The sequence below is a fragment of the Hemiscyllium ocellatum genome, chromosome 22, assembly GCF_020745735.1.
Source record: "Hemiscyllium ocellatum isolate sHemOce1 chromosome 22, sHemOce1.pat.X.cur, whole genome shotgun sequence".
Classification (NCBI taxonomy): domain Eukaryota; kingdom Metazoa; phylum Chordata; class Chondrichthyes; order Orectolobiformes; family Hemiscylliidae; genus Hemiscyllium; species Hemiscyllium ocellatum.
In genome coordinates, this window is record NC_083422.1 from 57,710,632 (window position 1) to 57,733,758 (window position 23,127).

The following is a 23,127-nucleotide window of genomic DNA, read 5'->3' on the forward strand; positions in this document are numbered from 1 at the left end:
GATGCAACCTGTTTGGAGGCACCGTGCGTTCAAAATGAATTTCTATCCCTGTAAGGCCAATGTTTTGCAGTTACAAAATTTGACTGGCTTAACTATGTATAATTTAGCTCACTAAATTACCATGAACAAACAGATCTGCTCTTGTCTTTACACTGCAATTATCTACTAACAATTTTCATTGTCAGATAGTCTGGTACTTGTTGCAGCAGGAACAAGGTCATGTGCAAACCCTCAGTAAAGGGAAATAATAGTATCCAGAGGGCAGAAGTAAACAGCTGCTCAAATTGTACTGTTTACTTCTGTTGGCCAAGCAGCTTTAAAGTAACTGAAATAAAAGCTTAATTGCTCCAACAATGGGCATTCATCTGCTATAAAGCTAAGCTACATACAGAAATAGATTAACTCTGGTACCAAGTTGTGCTGGTTTTCCCTGGGCCAGCAGTTGGCCCCAGCATCAATCCTCATCACCTCACAATCCCAAGATCAGTAGGAATAAAACAAAAGAATCCAGTGGTCTCATTTGGTATTTGCATCTGTGGACAGGTTTGAATTCTACCCTAAGTACAGTCAAATATTTGTCCAGGTTCATACGCAAAAACTAAATAGTATCACACACTGGTGCTTGTAACGTGAATCTTACACAGAGCAATCCCAATGAGACAGAAAAGGAGAAAGGTACAGAATGTGGAAGGAAAATAATTAAGGCGTCATTTTATCATTTCTGGATAACTTAAAATGAAAGCCATACCTAACGATTGCTTCATCTTGGAAATGTTGACCATCACCAACTCAGATTCCTGTATTTTCTTTTCTGTACTTTTTACCAATTCTGTTTTTATTTCTTCACTGGTGTTATTCCTTTCTGCATGTGCATTTTCCAAAAATTCGTCAATCTCTGCATATATTGGTTCTTCCTCAAAGCAATTTTGGTTGTGTGCATTTGTGTTTTCTGTTTCTTTGCTATGGAATGACACTGACGAAGTTTCTTTAAACACATGATCTAATAAGGGTTGTGCTTTTTTGGATTTATTCACAACTGAATACAATGGCAAGTCTTTAATTTTCTCAGTTTTCTCTTTTATAGTTTCTTGATGGCTTGATTTTCCATTGCCAGCCAGCTCAGATTGGGTGGTATTGATATTCTGCTTTGCAGCAGATGGTAGTTCTGGAGTTCGAAAGGTCTCTGTTAATAACCAGTTTGATCTCACTGGTCTGCTTGAAGCTGTTTTAAAGGAAGTACTGTCTATGTTGTATGAATCTACTGGCACATCTTCTAAAGCTGTGAATGATTTCATGTTATTTCCTTTCCGCGGGGAGCTCGATATCCTCAGCTTTTCGATTTGTTCCATCATCATTCTTTCCTTTTCATAATCCTGAGATGGTTTCAGATGAAACCCACCTCTGTAATCTATAAAGGGGTAAAAAGTCTACATATTTGATATATTCACTCATAAAACTACAAGTTTCGTATATCCAACAAAGATCAGGAAACGGGCTCAGTAAAATTTGAAGAATAATAGGGAAAAATTAATTATCAATGCAAATTTTTATTGGCAGAAAATAGGGTGAGGAGGAGGTGAAAGTGATCTGTTTTCTAGCTATAGAAACTCACATTCTCATGTTGTGCAGTGGCAGTTCCCTATTTCTGAGACAGAAAGAAAGTCTGGACTCAAGTCTCAACTTCCCTGGAAATGTGCATTAAATGTCTCACACAGTGTATGCAACAAACACTTATTGTTATTTTCCAGAAGGCAGAAAACTGACGGTTCGAGCCTTTCTCCAAGGTAGTCTGCCAGCAGCCAGGCACAGAGAGAAGGCATCTAAACCTGCTTAGAGCATTGGCCACTGGATTGGTATTGGTCAGCTATCTAAAGGACAAATATGCACTTTGAATTTGCTAAAGCAAAGCTCCATTTGAGAAAGTGGGCTGTCTTTATGGAGCAACTATTGGGTTTTCTCTCCTAAGATTTTGCACATGAGGATATTGCCAAGCAATCTGGCACGACCAAAAAGGTAGGTCATTTTTCCTTATTTTTGATGAAGAGCGAGGATTTACTGAGCACTTGGGTGACTCTCAAACCAAAGTTGCAGCGCTAGCTGTAAAGAAGTATCAATGTTTGTAGCATGGTTCTTCTTACATTGTAAGCCACTTTCAAATCTCGCTACTAACATGGATTTTGTGTGTCTCAAGGGACTAACCTGGAATTGGTGTAATCAAATGTCTCTTTGGGGTCAGTCCACTGTCAGCAGCCCTCAGTACTGGAGATCTCCCTGGTGGAAGGTTTTTATTGAGAATGAATTAATCATGGTACAAAATAAGGAGCCTCAATCTATGACAGCTACATCTTCATTTTGAACAAAAATATAACTTCATACTATCATTAGTAACTCTTTATAGACCTGAAATGTTTTGCAATGGGTGTTTTTAAGTACATTTCAACATTGTTATTATACGGCTCACTGACTGAATTTTATCAAAAATAGGCTAAGTGACAACTTCAGGGAGGCCTTTAATGGAGGGCTTCTCTCTGTGACCTCTAAGCAGTTAACTCATGGAGTTCTCCAGTGTTCACCTCATTATCTATGTACCATGTTTCAATGCTGTCATTCTTGTGCTATCATGCTGTCACCAACAATGGAATTTCTCGCTGTTGCCAAGATCTTGTGTGATTTCTGTTGCCAAATTTAAAGCCCAGCTGTGCACCAAGTCAATTACTGTCAGCCATGAGTACCTTGCACAGGATACATAGTGGTAGCGAAATGAAAAAGAACAATTTCTGTGGGTACATAGGTGGCTCTTCATTGGAAAAAGAAGTATACATTCATAAATAAATGACTTTACATAACCACCTGTCTGATTAACTGTCATTATAACTGCAGCTCCAAGAATCAAGCTACACAGGTTATCTAACCTTGTCTATGGAAGCCCAACAATTTCCGCAACACCCAGCACATCATAACATCTTGCCTTTGTTAGAAGAGGGATTATCACATGTTGGAGGGCCTTAAACAAAATAGGCAATACAGGTTGCATTTTGCAGAGAGTTCCAGGTTCAATCAGATAATATAGGAGACCCCCAAACGTGTTCCATTTTCCCTCGCAGTCCCTTTAACCCCATGAGTTCTGAGCTTTACATAGAACATAGAACATAGAAAAATACAGCGCAGTACAGGCCCTTCGGCCCTCAATGTTGCGCCGACCAAAGCCTACCTAACCTACACTAGCCCAATAACCTCCATATGCTTCTCCAGTGCCCGCTTAAATGACCATAAAGAGGGAGAGTCCACCACTGCTACTGGCAGGGCATTCCATGAACTCACAGCTCGCTGAGTAAAGAATCTACCCCTAACATCTGTCCTATACCTACCACCCCTTAATTTAAAGCTGTGCCCCCTAGTAACAGCTGACTCCATTAGCGGAAAAAGGTTCCCACTGTCAACCCTATCTAAACCCCTAATCATCTTGTACACCTCTATCAAATCTCCCCTAAACCTTCTTTTCTCCAATGAGAACAGCCCCAAGTGCCTCAGCCTTTCCTCATACGATCTTCCTACCATGCCAGGCAACATCCTGGTAAACCTCCTCTGCACTCGTTCCAATGCGTCCACGTCCTTCCTATAGTATGGTGACCAAAACTGCACAAAATACTCCAGATGAGGCCGCACCAGAGTCTTATACAACTGCAACATGACCTCAGGACTCCGGAACTCAATTCCTCTACCAATAAAGCCCAATACACCATATGCCTTCTTCACAGCACTATTTATCTGGGTGGCAACTTTCAGAGATCTGTGTACATGGACACCAAGATCCCTCTGCTCATCCACACTACCAAGTAGCCTACCATTAGCCCAGTAATCCATCTTCTTGTTACTCCTACCAAAGTGAATGACTTCACACTTAGCTACATTGAACTCCATTTGCCACCTTTCTGCCCAGCTCTGCAGCTTATCTATATCCCACTGTAACCTGCCACATCCTTCTTCGCTGTCCACAACTCCACCGACTTTCGTGTCATCCGCAAACTTGCTCACCCAGCTTTCAAGCCCCTCCTCTAGGTCATTTATAAAAATGACAAACAGCAATGGTCCCAAAACAGATCCTTGTGGAACACCACTAGTAACTGCACTCCAAGATGAACCTATACCATCAACTACTACCCTCTGTCTCCTTCCAGCCTGCCAATTCCTAATCCAAACCTCTAATGCACCCTCAATGCCATACCTCCGTAGTTTTTGCATTAGCCTACCATGGGGTACCCCAGTTGTCCAGAAACCGGAATCCCTCCCTCCTGCACCATCCCTGTAGCCACACATTTAACTGTTCTCTCTCCCTATTCCTCGAATCTCTATCACGTGGCACGGGTAACAAATCAGAGACAATAACTCTGTTCGTTCTAGCTCTGAGCTTCCAACCTAGCTCCTTGAAAGCCTGCCTAACATCCTCACCCCTCTTCCTACCTATGTCGTTGGTTCCAACATGGACCACGATCTGGGGTTGCTCCCCCTCCCCCTTAAGGACCCGAAAAACACGATCAGAGACATCACGTATCCTTGCACCTGGGAGGCAACATACCAATCGTGAGTCTCTGTCGCCCCTGCAAAACCGCCTATCTGTGCCCCTCACTAGTGAGTCCCCAATAACTATCGCTCTACCTTTCTCCACCCTTCCCTTCTGAGCAATGGGAACAGGCTCCGTGCCAGAGGCCTGAACCTCGTTGCTTACCCCTGGTAAGTCATCCCCCCCACAAGTATCCAAAATGGTATACTTGTTCTTGAGGGGAATGACCGCAGGGGGTCCCTGCACTGGCTGCTTCCTCCCACTCCCCCTCACTGTCACCCATCTCTCTATAACTTTCGGAGTAACTACTTCCCTAAAGCTCTGATCTATGACCACCTCTGCCTCCCGAATGATCCGCTTTCACACATTCCTAACCAGCACTTTCATTTGCATCTTCATCACCCAATACTACCACCTGAGTCTTGGGCCAAGACCTCAATTATGCCAATTTGGCTCTAGTGTGAGATGGTCCAACTTGATCCAGCAATTCTGGAAAACAAATATGGGTGGGGGCCTATGCTAAAAGAAGACAAATCCACCAATTGAGGAAACTTCCCAAATTGAGCGACACATTTTGGGATGAAACTCCAACCATATATTTCCTTATTCTACATCTCCTTTGGCATAGCGTATTTCTCAACATTTAGATCAGCGTTTGTCTGATGTTGTCCAAGCAACACATTAAAAAGTGGTGCAATTCTAAAAGGGAAAATTGATTTGAATGCTTTGTTTCAATTACCTTTAATTTTTCACATTTTTATTACACTGCCTAAGCCATTAACATATTAATTTATTTTTGCCTGTTTAATCAACAATTGAATCTAAAGTATTATTCTTGAAATAGATATAAAATTAACACTGTTTCTGCAAGTAAGATACTACATTAACACATAATTTCAAAATTATTACAGCATGAAAGCAAACTTCATTTATAAAGATTGAATGAAGATTTTTATGTGGAAACATGGATGTGGATTTAGTCACAACTATTTATTATCTTTTTATAGTCATGTTCATAGAAACTAAATGATCTAAAAAGGAGCTGAAGCCCACTTGAATTGAGAGGTCCAAGGATCAATGGAATTCCATTAGGATTTATCAAAGTTCTTGGGAGTGAACTATCAACACTGACTGGTTCAGCTTTCTCTTAAGGCACAAACAAATATATCTGAGGAAGGGTCATTCGAACCAAAACATTAACTCTGCTTTCTCTCCACAGATGCTGCCACACCTGCTGAATGATCTCAGCAATATCTGTTTTTATATCAAAGTCAGCAACTGTTTTTGGGTATGTTTTGTAAAGGAAGCATGAAGTGGGCTAACTGCAGGATGGGGTAGTGTGGTATTAGAGAAGCACTGATATTTCAGACCCAATATTGCCGACAAATTGTGAAAACGGATCCCTTATTACATGTTAAACTCCTGATTTACATATTCAAGTCACCTCAAACCTGTTGTAAGCTTGTAAAAAAAGCACCCAGAACTTGGCAGTGTGACCAGAATGGACATAGACCACCCCACCAATAAATTAGTATGTATTTTAACATCCAGATACAAAACAACACATAACAACTTTTATGTCAACAAGTTTCGACAAGCAATTTTCAACATTTATAAACCTGCTTTGTTTTACTTTTTGGAACTAATTAAATATATTTGTAAATATTTTTGGGTCAGTATTAGCTATGGAGAAGGACATGGAAGCTAGGAAACCTGAGGAAATAAATAGTGATGTCTTGAAAATGAATTCATTTTACCAAAGGGGAGGTGCTGGAGATCTTAAAACACAAAAATAGATAACTCCTCAGGATCTGATTAGGTGTTTCCCAGAACTTTGTGGGAAGCTAGGAAAAAGATTACTGAGATACTTGTATTGACAACCAGGGGTGAGTCATAGAGTCATAGAGATATATAGTGGGGTTGCTGGAGATAAATAATGGCAATGCATTAGCCAAAGAAAGGCTGTAAAGGAAAAGCCAGGGAATTATAGATCGGTGATAGGACAAACCAGGGCAGGAATTATACAGTTGATGTTAGGGCCCTGGGGAGTGTTGCCAAATAAACAAATCTAGGGGAGAAGGTGATGAAGGGCGTATGCCTGAAACATCGATTCTCTTACTCCTCAGATGCTGCCTGACCTGCTGTGCCTTTCCAGCACCAGACTCTTTTGATTCTGATCTCCAGCATCTGCAGTTCTCACTTTCTCCTAGGGGTTCAGGTGCACAGTTCCTTGAAAGCTAAGTCACTGGTAGACAAGGAGTTGAAAAAAGCATTTGGCATACTTGCCTTCATTGGTCAGTGCATTGAGTATAGGAGTTGGGACATCATGTTGCGGCTGTACAGAACATTGGTGAGGTCACTTTTAGAATATTGTGTACAATTCTGGTTGTGCTTCTATAGGAAGGATGTTGTTAAACTTGAGAGAGTGCAAAAAAGATTCACAAGGATTTTGCTGGGACTGGAGGGTTTGAGCTAGTGGAAGAGGATGAATAGGTTGGGGCTTTTACCCCTGTGTGTCGGAGGCTGAGAGGTGACCTTAAAGGCGTTTATAAAATCATGACGAACATGAGTAGGGTGAATAGCTAAGGTCCTTTTTGCGAGGTAAGGGAGTCCAAAGCTTGAAGATATAGGTTTAAGGTGAGAGTGGAAAGAATTAAAAAGGACCTAAAGGTTAACCTATTCATGCACAGGGTGGTTCTTGTATGGAATGAGCTGCCAGAGGAAGTGGTTGAGTCTAGTACAATTACAACATTTAAAAGGCATCTAGTTGGTTATACGAATAGAAGGGTTTAGAGGGATATGGGCCAAGTGCTAGCAAATAGGACTAGGTCAGATTGGGAAGTCTGGTTGGTATGGACGAATTGGACTGAAGGGTCTGTTTCTGTGCTGTGTGACTCTATGACTCTAAGGATTAAAGAAAATCCTTGCAGTTCTCATTAAAATATGTGCCAGAGCTGGTTGCTGATTAAGAATTTTAGTCACCAAGAATGAAGGTTATTATCGTAAAAATACAAGTTTCAACAGACTCAAATGTAAAGAATGCAGTAGGTCTGCCTACATAAACTTCGACTTATATTAAATGTCACTATTTAATTTTATCCTATTCTAACTACTGTTCATTTCAGACTATTTTACCAATTTCAACGTGCAGCTGTGCAAACCTTGAAAACATTTCAAAGTCATTCCAATAATTTTCCACAGTCCACTTCCAACCTTCCACACTCCACTTCTGATTGCAACTAACTATCTTTTCACTTCATTTTTATGGTATAGCTTTCAACCATCATTGCTCTGCTCTCTGGAAGTCTTTTCCCAAACCTCTTCCCTTTTGCCAACTGTATCTCTCATACTCAAAGCAATTTTGAAACATTTTTATTCAAACTTTTACTTATTTCCTTTCTTCTAATACCCATTCAGTCTCAAATGGTTGAAATATTCTATTACAGACTAGTTCGATGTTTTATAAAAATAATTCTAGGATCTTTCCTCTTGTGTGATTTTGTTTGGGGTCTTCGTGGCCCATGATCCCAGTAGAGGTCATTAGAATGAGTGTCCCAAGTTGACAGGGAGATAGTTGACCAATTGCAATCTTTCTAGCTCCTTGACCATCGAATTTGGGGCGAGCGACAGCACATCTGTTCAGTTACCTGTGAGATTGGCATCCATATTCCTATCTCTGTGATCATCAATAATCTCAAACTTACCAATGTAATCATGCTTCATCATTACAGTCAGGCATCTCACATTCACTGTGGAACTGGCCAAAAGACAACCTGGCATTTTTCACATTTCTACACAAAGTCTACTGAACATCATATGCTCTCTATCAACTCTGAAGTTGTTCTTTTTGAGCCTTAAAGGTAACTGTAATTCTATCAGTGACCTCTGTCCTCTCACCATCTTTACTTAAATAATTCTGGGCTTGGAATGGAAGCGGCCCCCAAGACACAAGGAGTGTTATTTAAATTAACATTACATTCCACATAACTTAACATTTTACCACTGGGCTCCTATGGATTCCAGCTCACCAGCTGACAGTAAAGCCCCTGGTTGAGTTGAATGCTCTTCTGGAATCCTCAAAAAGGCTGGAATGCAATTTCCCTGACTCCAAGGGGTGTCTTGCGAATCACTAGGAAGTGCTTTTCCATTTTGAAGAATGTTCCTCTCAGCATAACCATTACCTTCAATCCCAACATTTTTGCCTTTCACCTGCTTCTGGTAAAATAGTTCCAAATGGACATCAGAGTCAAGGGTTCAAAATAAGGCCGTCACATTAAAATCTCTGGGTGTCAATATCCAAGAAGATGGACAGTTACTCACCTACGTTTGTCCCAGAAAACCTGATTACCTTCCCAAGTTTAAAATCAGCCTTTGAATCCATTTACTGTTTAAATCTGTCCATTTCTCACTTTATTTTTCACTGTTGTTGTACATACTGTCTTACCTGCTCTATTCTTTAGAATATCATATGCTTCCAGTTCGTAAGGCATCACCATGCTGTCAAATCTGCCCAAGTCAGTTGGTCCAATAATGGCCCTTTAGAGACAAGATGGATAAAATAAAACACGAAAATGTACCAAAACAGGTAAATACTCATACATCTATTAAGATATGCAGATGCTATTCTGATAACGTAGGCAGGATAAGGAGCTCCGAATAATTATGAATAGGTATTATTCCAGCAGAATCAAGCAGTAGTTGCAAACATGTTTCAGAGATAATCTAAAACTCAGGAAGAAATTTTCCACTTATGAGTGCTCCAGTTTATCAACTAATGGATTCTTCAACCCAAACACAATCAGAAACATGAAGACAGATAAACATTTTCGATATCTTCAGAGTTCATGAAGTACCCTCGGTTTATAATGCCCCTACAGGATGACTGCAGACAGGTTTACTGGGCTACAGCATTCTCCACCACTTCATTGCCAGTGGATTGGAATTTATGCTCCCTTTTTAGTGGATTTGAAGGCAGAGAAGACAAATGAGATCTAGTGGCTGACTTTCCTGCTAGCTGCCTGCCTTAAACCAGTCTGAAATTTACAGGAGGCAGCACAATCACTGGGTGATCCAATAGCCTTGGCTCTAGTTAGTCTAAAGTAGTATTTTAACAGCATGACCACATTGTGCAACCCATTTCATACAGGAAGACCAGCAGCTTTAGGTACACAAGATGGTGTCATACAAAGAAATCAAGAGAACGGGGGGGGGGGGGGGGGGGGGGTGAAGAGAGACCTTCTTGCCTCCCTTGAGCCTCATCAGATATATCACTCTGAAAATGAACCCACCCCCTTTAAACATTTCAACATCTCTCCCTCTTTAAACCCGGAGTCCCTTGAACTCTCAAAACGCTGCCCCCCACCCACACTTTCACTATGACCCCTGATCCTTGTCTTACCTGAGGTCGTTAGCATGATGGAATTGCTTTTAGGCCCAGCACTGGGCACAGTTCCTCTCTGGCACCGCTGGTCTACAGAGCTGCCGGGCTTTAATTTGTTTGCAGTTCTTTAAGGTGTGACTGCCTCAAAAGAAAGAAGCAGAAGGCCTGTCTTAAAGCAAGCAATGCTGCTCCTAATTTTGAATTGCTGCAGGTTGGCCAATGGGATTACGGGTGGGTTCCTCTCCAGCTTTTTAGCCAGGGAGGCAAGGATTGCGATTTCCTATAAAATCCAGCTCAATGAACCTAAATACTTTCCTAACTGGTGGTGGTATTAAACTGGATCAATTTCACACTGCAGAACTTTCCTACTTCAGAGGAAAAAACTACCACTGATCACAACAGGAATCAGGACTGAAAAGGTTGAATGGCACAGATCTGTAAGATGCAAAGCATCAATCAGTGTTATATAAAAATGGGTATTATAACTGCAACACAAGGTCAGTGGGTAAAAACTAATTTACAAGTGAGGAAAAATATTTTCTGATTTTGCTTAAACAATATTTGCCTCTTCAACATTATCTTTGTTTCTGGTAAAAACTTGTTTAGTTGACAATTTTGAGGATGACTGGATTTTTCTTGTATCTAAACATATTTCAAATAAAGTATCAAAGATAAAACATTCTACTTAATAAGTAGATAGTCTAGGTTTGCATTAAAACTAACATAAAGCTACTTTCAGACACTCAATAAAGCTAGTCTCATGGGAATTGTACACTATCATAATTAACAAAGTGTTTTCAGAAAAGTGTTTTCTTTTCATTGGTAAAATACATGTTTAATTATCTCTTGATAACTATTCTGTCAAAAAAAATCCAAGAGTAATAATTTGCATATTTATGCAAATACAAGATTTATTTAAAATAAACCATTATGTGGGTCATGTTAACATGTGAACTGTTTATATGTTTAATAGAGCAGCAAATTAGAAAAAGAACATTACAGTGTCAGCTTTGGGTCATTGGTCACACTCTCACATTACAGTCATAAAATGTGGGTTCAACCTCCACTTCAGCAACCTGTGCACATAACCCTTTGTAAGCAAATTCTAACCTGCGTAAGTTTGGATGCTACTAAACTGAGGCCACTGCCCTGTCTGCTCTACCAGCTGCACATAAAAGATTCCATGGCATTATTAGGGTTTCCAACTATGATTAAATGAAAGCCTACAGGTTTCATCACATCAGTTGCCTCCAGGAATTACAGACCAGTCAGTTTAACTTCAGGCAGAGGAAAAATTCTTGAAACAATTATTAGTGCAGAATTAATTATCACATAAAAAAGAGTGGGTTAATTATGAAGGGTCAGCGGATTTCATTAGATAACATCATGTTTAACAAACCTACTGGAGTAATTTTGAAGAGTTAGCAAAGAAAACTGACGGTGTGGGGAAGCAATGGCCAAGTAGCATTATCACTGGACTGTTATTCCAGGGGCCCAAGTAATGCTCCAGGGACCAGGGTTCGAATGCTGCATGGTGGAATTTGAATCCAATAAAAAAATCTGGAATTAAAAGTTTAATGATGACATTAAATTGATTGTTTGAAAAACCCACCTAGTTCACTAATGCCCATGAGGGAAGGAAAGTGACTCCAGACCCCCAGCAATGTGGTTGACATTAGGGAAGGGCAATAAATGCTGGCCGTCAGCAATGCCTTCATCCTGTGAATGAGTTAAAAAAATGCTATTGTTTTCTGTACTTGGACTTCCAAAAGGCATTCAATAAAGTGCCACAAAACAGATTTTAAAGAAAATATAAAACACACAGAAGAAGTGGAACAATAGTAACATGGATATAAAATTGGCTGAGGGGTAGGAAACAAACAACCATAGTTAATGGATACTTTTCAGGAAGATTTGTAGAGGACTTCCCTAGAGTTGGGATTCTTGTTTTCCCTGATTTATGTTAATGATCCAGATTTTGGTGGAAAAGAAACAATTTTCAAATTTTTAGATGAATCAAACTTGTACATTGTGACACAAAAACAGAGTGCTGGAGAAATTCAATGTCTTACAGCATCTGTACAGAGAAAACAGAATTAATGTTTCGAGTCTTTGTCAGAACTGAAAATAGCTGTGAAATGATGGTATTTATGCTGAAGATGGACTTGGGAGAGGAAAGGTGAGTGTAATGAATAGAATACATGGATATGGTGCTGAGAGAGAGAGAGAGCAGCAGTGTAAAACTACAAAAACATGTTTACGAGTTGATGGAGTGGGCAGATAAATGGCAGATGAAGTTCAAAGTGGAGAAGTGTGAGGTGTACATTTTGAATTAAAGAACATGGAGAGATAGCACCTGCTAATTTATAATATCATAAAGAGTGTGCAGGAGTAGAGGAACCAGGGTGCATATATGCATGTCAGGTGATAGCAGGCCCAGTACAGTGAGCAGTTTATGAAGCACAAAGTACTCTAGGCTTTATTATTGGGGTATAAAGTAAAGGAGCAACAAGATTACGTTGAATTCGTATACAGCGCTAGTTGAACCTCACCTGGAGTATGAAGTACTGTTTGGGTGCTTCACTTAAAGAAGGTTATAAAAGTATTAAAATTGTTCAGAAGTCATGAGAATTATTCCAGGAATGGGATAAGATGGAAAAGGTGGGATTGCTTTTCTTGGAGAGGAGAAACCTAGCAGGAGACTTGGTTTTCAAAACCATGAGCGAACTGGGCAGAGTGACAGGGAGAAGCTGCAAAAGGATTGAGAATGAGAGGGCACTGATTTAAAATAATGGACGAAAGAAACAAATGTGATGTGAGAAATTACAGTTACGATCTGGAATGCATTGCCTGGAAGTGTGGAGGAGGCAGGTTCAACTCAAGCATTCAAAAAGACATTAGATGGCTGTTTTAAATATAGCACAGTCATAGTTATGGCAAAAAAGGCAGCAGAGTGGTATAGCTGAAAATGTGTTGCTGGTTAAAGCGCAGCAGGTCAGGCAGCATCCAAGGAACAGGAAATTCGACGTTTCGGGCATAAGGAATGATGAAGGGCTTATGCCTGAAACGTCAAATTTCCTGTTCCTTGGATGCTGCCTGACCTGCTGCGCTTTAACCAGCAACACATTTTCAGCTCTGATCTCCAGCATCTGCAGACCTCACTTTTTACTAGCAGAGTGGTATAAGTCATAATGCTCATTCAGAGATCTGGTGCAGACACAAAACAGACAAATGGGCTCCTTCTGCATCAGTAACAAATCTGCGATATGACTTTCACCAACTCAGCAGAACCCTCCACGTGTCACACTGCTTGAAAGAAAAAATGATGCTTCACCCCATTAGATAATGATTGACTGTTAATATACAGCCTTTTCTTAAACCCCTCTTTGTGATATTTTTATATCTGGTAAAGAGAAATGCTCAAACAAAATGATAAAAAAAAACCTTTTTTAACATCCATAGGACAATAGAAATGATACAACACAGAAGAGGTGCATTTGCCCATCTTGTCCATACTGACCCAAAGACACCCAGTGACCCTTTTCTAATCCCAGCTTCCTGTACACAGCCCAGAGCCCTGCAGTTTACTGCACTTAAGGTGCAGATTCAGGTACTTTTAAAAAAAGTTTAGGATCTCTGTCTCAACCACTACTCAGGCAGCAAATTCCAGACACTCACCACCCTTTTCGTAAAAAGGTTTTTCCTCAATCCCCTCTAATCCTTCTGCCACTTTGCTTGAATCTATGACCCCTGGTTTTTGAATTCTCTGCCAAGAGAAACTGATTCCTTCTGTCTATTGTACCTCTACCCCTCACAATTTTGTATACCGCAACCATGTCACCCCTCAGCCTTCTCTGTTCCAAGAAAAACAACCTGAACCTTGCTAATTCCTCCTTGTAGCAACAATTCTCCAGCCCTGGCAACATTCTATTAAATCTTCTCTGCACTCTCTCCAGAGCAATTACATCCTTCCTGTCATGTGATGTTCAGGACTACACACAATATTCCAGCTATAGTCTCACCAGTGTCTCATTCAGTTTCATCACTATATCCTTAAAAGAGAGCAATGTCAATGAAGGAGAGCATTCCACATGTCTTCTTGTGGTAACTTTGATTTGTATCTGAGTTAGACACATCAGGTTCCTGAAGGTAGATCTGAATTCCTGGAAACTTTTCAGCACGTTAGAGAAAGAGCAATTGAAGTGTCCCCAGCTCCAGACTAATATTTATCGCTTGTTAATCATCAAAACAAATCAGCTATCATATTTCCCTGAATGACTATAATAAACACACTTCATGTAATTTGTTGCTGTGAAGAACTTTGGAAACTTCCTAAAGTTTTGAGAAATTCATTGTCAACATAAGTTCCTTCCTTCCTTAAAGTGTCTTTTGCATCAATCTGCAAAATTGTTTTTTTCATCAAAAATGACTGAAAGGGGGTACGATTTATTACAATCTCACCTGTGACGTATAAACAAACTCAAACATGTTCAGAAACTCTGAATTTTAACAATCAAATTATTTGACACTTTAAAAGTGTAATTGAATTGAACTGAATTTATTGTCACGTGTACTGAGGCACAGTGAAAAGCTTTGTCTTGCCAGCAGTATAGGCAGATCACAGAGTCAGGTAGCATAGATAGTAAATAATAGATAAACAGTGGCAAAAACAAAACACAGGTACAGACAAGTGTTAAGAGTTTGTGAGTCCATTCAGTATTCTATTCTAATACCTTCTTTGGTACAGGTAAAGCTATTCACAATTGAAATCAAAGGGTTTAGCTGAAAATGTAAATATGCTGTGCACAACATACAACTTCAGAAGGAGATAGACAAGTAACTAATGAAATTTACTTCTACTAATACATGTGGTGTAACTGCAACATTGGTGTGTTTGGTTATGAACTGCCTTCAACCTCAACCTAGCTACACTGGAGCTCTGTTGGGACTAAAAAAATACGTTTAAGTCTTTCCTGACCCAAATTTCACCCCGGTTCCCTCCCCCACCCCATTATTCCATACCATGAGAAGAACATAGATTTAGACATTTAGCCAAATGTCAGTGGCCAGACAAATTACCACAGTCCAATAGCTACTTCTCACCCAATTCTCATGCTTCGTGGCAGGAAGTTGGCAAGCAGCTTACATACTGCCTGTTGCTTAGATTCTGTTGCAAATGGATAGAATTCTAACTTCAACCTGTAGTTTCCTTCTGGAAAACTGCTGGGTGTTAATATATCCTCATATGCACTTTTAGTTGTTGACATATTTTGTTCACATTGCCTTATTTTAGTCAATGGAGAGTGATAAAGGAAATGTCATGATTTTATTTTTGTTGACAAATATTAACATGCAAAGGAAGGCTTTCAGCATTCACAAAGAATCTTTCGATAGGGTATAATGTGATAGCACAGCATGACATCTTAAGCAGGGAATATACTAAAACATGAGCAACTTTTCCCTGAAGCCAATTATCTTAAAAAGAATGCTAAAGGTGGTTGAGTTAACCACAGTTCTAATAAAAATGAAGACATTAAAATGATAAAACTCTGTTTTGAGCTCACGGTCTGAGTTATATTGTTAGAAGATGGTCAGACATCAGATTTAGGTTTCATTTATTGTCACATATACTCGAGTATGAGGTACAAAAGTACAATGAAAAGTGTACCATGTAGCCACTCACGGCACCATCTTAGCTACAAAGTATCTAGGTACAAAATCTTAGTTACAGAAATAGACATGTAAATTGAAAAATTCAGCACATAATCATTTTAGCTTAAAAGTAGAAAAATAAAGAAATAAGTTAAAAGTTAAAGTTAAATCAGACATTATATGACAAAATGGCCAAAAACCATTATTAATAACCTGAGTTGTGCAACTCCCAGTAGCCAATCCTAGAATTTCCTTCGCCATGGTATAATGTTTGGTGAGCGAAATTTGAGGTGGAATAAGGAAAAACTTGTACTTTTGTAATGTCTTGTTCAGAAACATTGTAAATTGCTTCTCATACGATTAAAATTCAGTGACCGTTGTCATGCAGGCAAACAAAGGGAAAGTAAAACAGCATATTTCCCTCTTTTAAAATGAAGTAGATTAAAACCAACCATAAGAATTACAGCACTGTAATTTTATATTAACAAAATTATATCCTTCAGTTATAATGACTTGTAATTCATCATGTATGAAATTATGGAGTGTAAATCTCATCCTAAAACTCCTTGGAAATAACACCCTGCAACATTGGCACACTGTTATATTCTATAGAATCAGCTAGTTGTCTTAATTGATAAATTATTGAACAATTTAACATTGAGGCATTTGCATGCTTTCAGTATACAATGGTTCTACTCTCCTCAAATCAATAACCATTATTTAATACTTTTGTTCTCTCTTAAATAAAGGAAGTGCATTAAAATGATTGTATTATTAATGGAGTAAGACTCTAATTCACAGTACTCCTCTTACCGGATCTCTCTCAATATCAGCAACTTCTCCGGTTTATCTAATATAGAAAGTAGGGGCCGCACCAAGTCTTCCACTCCACCACCTGAAACAAACTAAAAACAAAGCCGATACTAAAGTTTAATTTAAAACACAAAGCACCTACTGTATAAAAGGACTCTAATGTGATACACCATAGGTATAACTTAATGATATTTTAGACAGAAAGCAGAATAATTTTTCACAAAGAGGACTCTCTAAGTTTGTACTGATAGGGTGAACAAATGAAATAGAAACTTTATTTGTTTTTTTCCCGACCTGCTCCTCTGATATTATAACTTAACCAGAAATGTGGCTGGAATAGAGTTTGTGTATGTAAACAGGCCTTCCACTTCTCTTCTAAATATGGCAAATGGAGTAGCTGTGGAATTTCAGTCTCTTGTCAACAATCATAAATATGTTAGATAGATAATTTAAGGAAGGTAGGATGAATGGTTATGGCAATTTGGCAAACTCCTGGAATTAAGGTTGCTGTTCAAATTCAGGTGAAATACCAACTTAGACTGGATGGCCCACTGGCTTGTTTCTGTGTAATTCTATATAATGATGTGTGAAATAATATTTTACTGCCATCTAGTGGAAGATTAAATATTAATAAAACAGATTTTAAAATTACATTTCAACATTAACAATAAGATGAAAAGCAGTTTATATGAGCATTAAGCATGAAAAACCTTTTATAAAATATGTTTCTGATTTTTGTTATGCACTGTTCCCAGAATGATTTATTCCAAGTGTTCTTTGGAGGGAAGGGTACATTAAATATTTGGTTATGCTTTTTATAGAACGCATTGAGACTATGAAAAAAAATGTATTTTGTAGCAAATAGATTCCATAACATAAATTTATTGTTCCTGAAAAATCATTGTAGCAATTTTTTTCAATAACTTACTCAGCAGTGTAATGTTACTTTACAAATCTCTACCTCAGAGGGTTGTGGGTGCTGTCGTCACATACAGAGACTGATAAAGTTTTGTGTACTGAAGTAATTAAATAATATGGGGAATGCTGCTGGGAGGTGCAATTGAAATAGATGATTTGCCATGATCATCTTGAATGGTGCAACATATGGAAAAGGCAGATTGGGCTAATTCTACTTCTATTTTTAATGTTCTCATTATCAATTTTATACTTATGACTGAGCAGGAATAATGGTGGTCTTCTTTTGCCACAAGTTAATGCACTGTGTGAAAGAAATACCTGCTTACAGTGACGCAAAACTGCATTGACTTCATCTTGATTCAGGAGCTTTCTGGCAATGTCTTCAATCACAGCTAGCGCGTGGCTATATGTGTCTGCGGTTGAGAGGCCATGCTGATCTCGCTGGGAGCCCAAAATGTTAAAGTGATGACCTCTTTCTTTATCTTGAATCAAAAGTGGACACAAAAATCCAATTACATTCACTACTTTGCTGGTAAAGAAGGAAATATAATTTGAATGACAAATAGAGGTCAGAACCACTCAAGAATGACCTGAATAGAGCCATGCTATATCAATACAGTAATTGGTAAAAAGTGAAAAAAGGCACAGTGATAAGTATTATATTTAAAAACACAAAGATCCTAGTCAAGTTAAGCAAATGCTGTTTTGCTTGGCTGTTGTGCAAAAGTTATTTTTTAACAAATGCAGTAAGAGCTGAAGTCTTCCACATCCAATACTTTCTAAATCATAATACAAAGAAATAAATTTTCATGTTGCAACTAAGACTTTCTCCAGTACAAACAATATTTTTTAAAAAATAGATTTCAAGCAGTTCAAGCATTCAAAAAATCATTATAGTTTTGCATGGAAATAAAGCAGGCTCATATCAAAACCATCCTTAATTACTAAGCATTCTCAGGCATATGAGATATATTTACCCTGCTTAAGACTTCTGATGACGAATCTTTGAACAGCCGTCACTATAATGGAAACAAAGGTAAATAAAGTGGCTCCGTATTCAAACCTGTACATTAACTCAATGGGAACATTATAGTGTTATTATTTTTCAATAGGTAGGCTTAAAATTCATTAAGAAATATTTTGAGAACAAGAAAAAAGCACCTCTAATGAAAGACCTTAATTTCTTTGATAATACAAGTTGAAAAGTAGTGTTTTCTTACGGCTATTACTTTTGATACTCTATTTGGAAGTTAGTCACAGCTGGAGCCTTCTAGAATGCTTTAGGGATGTCTTCAAGGCATCCCTAAAGAGCTCAAACAACCTAAGCGAGATGTGGAAGTCCTTGGCTTGTGATTGACTATAGTGGAGAACAGGAGAAAGTGAGGACTGCAGATGCTGGAGATCAGAGTCAAAAGGCGTGGCGCTGGAAAAGCACAGCCGGTCAGGCAGCATTCAAGGTGCAGGACTGTCGATGTTTCAGGCATAAGCCCTTCATCAGGAATAATAGAAAACACTCACCCTGAAAGGCACCAAACAAATTAAGAGACTTGTTGGGAATGTGCAGAGGCAATGTTGAGGCATCAGAAGAAGCATATAAAATTCCAAACAACTTATCTACCCAAACATTCAAGAACCATCTACTCTGTGAGGGGCTATATATGCAAATTGTGTATTGGACTATGAGCTATCTCTGAACCTATCAAACTAACATGGAATCACGTGTGATCCTCAGGGACCTCCTAAAAGGATTCTCACAGACAGAATCGCTAGTGATCTCTGTCTGGGGAAAGTTATTCATTGTTAACCTGGTGATTCTCATTGACACTTATTCACTCACCTGCCCACGTTTTATGCAATGTATTTACGATTTAACAAAGTAACTGAATTTTTGAACACATACTATTCAATTTTGGTAAAAAGACATTGGGCATATGAGGATAGATATCTTGTAATTTTCCTGTTTAGCTTTGTAAATTTGAAAAGAAAAGTAGAATAATTGTGAAATGAGTTTAAAACCCGATAAGTAAAAGGCCAATTCATGTGAAAAAACATGCAACTTGAGGAAAAAGCTGAGCTGTTTAGGACTAACAATTTTTGTGTGCACCCAGAATTTCAGTGCTCTCTCTCTCTCTCAGGCACTGATTAATGTTAAGGCTGTAAACTCATGGAGAAAGTGAGGACTGCAGATGCTGGAGATCAGAGCTGAAAATGCTTTGCTGGAAAAGCGCAGCAGGTCAGGCAGCATCCAAGGAGCAGGAGAGTTGACGTTTCGGGCATGAGCCCTTCTTCAGGAATCCTGAAGAAGGGCTCATGCCCGAAACGTCGATTCTCCTGCTCTTTGGATGCTGCCTGACCTGCTGCGCTTTTCCAGCAACACATTTTCACTATAATCTCTTGGGTACTATCGCCTTAACAGCTCACAGTCTAGGAAGCCAGTTTTGTAAGTCACTCTGGATGAGAGTTATTAACAAACCTGTAACTAAGAATGGAATGAGAACCCTTCCAGGTCTGTATTCCGAAGGATTACAATGTGTTGCTTTGACTCTCTAAACCTATTGGGGCTTTCATATTCTAAATTGTTTTATCAACATTTGACAGATATCTTGCAAATCAGACATTGGTAAAGAAGAATTACAAAAAAAGAAAAGACTGCAGAAAATAGGAAACTCCATGTGGAAATGTGAATGTATTAGAATTTTCAAAGTTGGTCATAATTTTAAATGAGATATAGCTGAAGTACTAACAAGCTCTTTGAAAGTAGAGAGAAAAGATTCCAATTGTCTTACTGTTATACTATTTCTGATTTGTGCACAATTCAGAACTCTAAAAAAGGGTCACTGGACTTGATTAATTAATTCTATTTTCTTTCCATAAATGCTGCCAGACCTGCTGAGTTTCTCCAGAAATTTGTTTTTGTATGCTTCAGATGTCCAGCATCTGCAATTCTTTGTTTTATTACATTCAGCCTGAAGTTGCAGGGTCTAACAAACAATAATGATATAAATGACTAATTACTCTGTTCTTTTTGGTGCTGGCTATGAGAGGAATGTTGAATAGGACACCTGAATAATTACATGCCCTCCTTGGTTCAATGTTTCATTTCAAAGAATCACATGTTAATTGTATAATATTCCAAGTCACATATCATCCCCGTCCTTGCAGACATACAATGACTCTCAGCTTGGTAATGTACCATTTTAAAGCTTGCGTCCTGATTTTCAAATACTTCCATTGCTGTGTTGCTCAGTAATTGTGACAGATCAGCTTTCCATAGCTCTATCTTAAATGCCCCTACTTTCATTTGACTAGACCTTAATCTCCAGAAATATCTCACTAAACATTTCCAACTTTCACTCTTCCTTCAAGTTCTTTTAAATCTACCTGTCCCAATATATTTTTATGTAGGTCAGTAGCAACATTCATCTGATAATGCTCCTGTGAAATGTTTTGGAGACATTTCACGACATTGAAAGAACTTTGTTAACACAGTTTGTTATGTCTTGAAATGAATATTCCATCAATACTGCGCTGAGGGTACCAATTTAAGTTACAATTACTTCATGACTGCAGTGGGTCTTCAACTCACACCTTCTTGGCAAAGTGATGAAAATGCTACAATTGACTCAAGATGAGTAATACATGATCGTATTTAGAGTCATAGAGTCACAGCACAGAAACAGACCCTTTGGTCCAACCCGTCCAGATATCCCGACCCAATCTAGTCCCACCTGCCAGCACCCGGCCCATATCCCTCCAAACCCTTCCTATTCATATACCCTTCCAGATGCCTTTTAAATGTTGCAATTGTACTACCACTTCCTCTGGCAGCTCATTCCATACACGTACCACCCTCTGCGTGAAAAGATTGTCCCTTAGGTCTCTTTTATATCTTTCCCCTCTCACCCTAAATCTATGCCCTCTAGTTCTGGACTCCCCGACCCCAGGGAAAAGACTTTGCCTATTTATTCTATCCATGCTCCTCATGATTTTATAAATCTCTATAAGGTCATGCCTCAGCCTTTGACGCGCCAGGGAAAATAGCCCCAGCCTGTTCAGCCTCTCCCTACTGCTCAAGTCCTCCAACCCTGGCAACATCCTCGTAAATCTTTTCTGAACCCTTTCAAGTTTCACAATACCCTTCCAATGGGAAGAAGACCAGAATTGCACGTAATATTCCAAAAGTGGCCCAATCAATGTCCTGTACAGCTGCAACATGACCTCCTAACTCATGTACACAATACACTGACCAATAAAGGAAAGCAAACCAAACGCCTTCTTCACTATCCTATCTACCTGCAACTCTACTTTCAAGGAACTATGAACATGCACTCCAAGGTCTCTTTGTTCAGCAACACTCCTTAGGACCTTACCATCAAGTATAAGTCCTACTCTGATTTACTTTCCCAAAATGCAGCACCTCGCATTTTATTGAAATAAACTTCATCTACCACTCCTCAGCCATTTGGCCCATCTGATCAAGATCCCATTGTAATCTGAGGTAACCTTCTTTGCTGTCCACTACACCTCCGATTTTGGTGTCATCTGCAAACTTACTAAGTATACCTTTTATGCTCACATCAAAATCATTTATATAAATGATGAAATTCAATCCGAAGTATGGAGAAGTTTAAAATAAAGCTATATCAGCCTGTAGGAGGTATCACAGGTTTCAGCTTGTGAATTGATGAAAAAATGTGGACAATCAGGTAGACTGATGATGACATGCTTAGTATATTGGAAAGTGGAAGATTTATACCACTTAACTTTAATACCCATTTACAGAACTGGAATAAGCAAGAAGGAATGTAATAGCTTCAGGGGACATTTCGTTGTCTGAACAAGACCCAAGTTTGCTGAAATGTATTGAAATATTTAATGTTGCTGTACAATTTTCATAGAGAAGAAACAGTTGTATTGTGAGTTCTTATATTTTTTGCTCTTTATAAGATTCATTAAAACATTTTACCTTTATTTAAGAAAAGTTGCAAGGAAAAGCCAAGGAACAATAGACCGGTGAGCTTCATGTCATTGGTGAATAAATTGTTGGAGGTGATTCTAAGAGACGAGATCTACATACTGTCTTTAAGCTATACCTTTTCTTTTGTTCTTAAACTATCAAAATGGCACTGGATTATGGTGACAAATGAAAGCGTTTCACTGTATCTTATTGTATTTCACTGTAAACTACATGTGACAATAAATCATTCATTTATTCACATGCATTTGGAAAGGCACAGACTGATTTGAGATAGTCAGCATGGTTTTGTGCTTGGAAAATTGTGTCTCACACACTTGATTGAGTTTTTTGAAGAGGTGACGAAGAAGTTAAATTAAGGTAGAGTGGTAGTTGTTATCTTTGACAAGGTTCTGCATGATAGTTTGGTTAGTAACAGAACTAGTCAGTTGGATACAAAATTGGCTTGATGGTCGGAGACAGATGGTGATGGTAGAGGGTTATTGTCCAGAGTGGAGGCCATGATTGGTGATGTGCCGCAAGCATTGGGGCTGGATCCTCTGTTCATTTTTTTAAAAAAATACATTGGATGAGAACATAGGAGCATGATTAGTAAGTTTTCTGATGACACCAAAATTGGTAATACAGTGGACAGTGAGAAAGGTTATCGGAGAGTACAACGGGATTAGATTAGACTTAGATTAGATTAGATTAGATTTACAGTGTGGAAACAGGCCCTTCGGCCCAACAAGTCCACACCGACCCGCCGAAGCGCAACCCACCCATACCCCTACATATACCCCTTACCTAACACTACAGGCAATTTAGCACGGCCAATTCACCTGACCC

The 23,127-nt window shown here is 38.9% G+C and overlaps 1 protein-coding gene across 1 annotated transcript in view; it reads right to left on the minus strand.

The window, feature by feature from the left end:
* Positions 1-23,127, minus strand: part of pdzd7a (PDZ domain containing 7a) — a 95,934-nt gene that overhangs the window by 32,016 nt on the left and 40,791 nt on the right. The window contains exons 9-13 of the mRNA XM_060842285.1: positions 17,643-17,806; positions 16,407-16,498; positions 9,006-9,097; positions 2,200-2,271; positions 749-1,408 (exon numbers count right to left, since the gene is read on the minus strand). Of these exons, the coding sequence (XP_060698268.1) occupies positions 749-1,408; positions 2,200-2,271; positions 9,006-9,097; positions 16,407-16,498; positions 17,643-17,806 (1,080 nt within the window). The remainder of the gene's footprint in view (positions 1-748; positions 1,409-2,199; positions 2,272-9,005; positions 9,098-16,406; positions 16,499-17,642; positions 17,807-23,127) is intronic.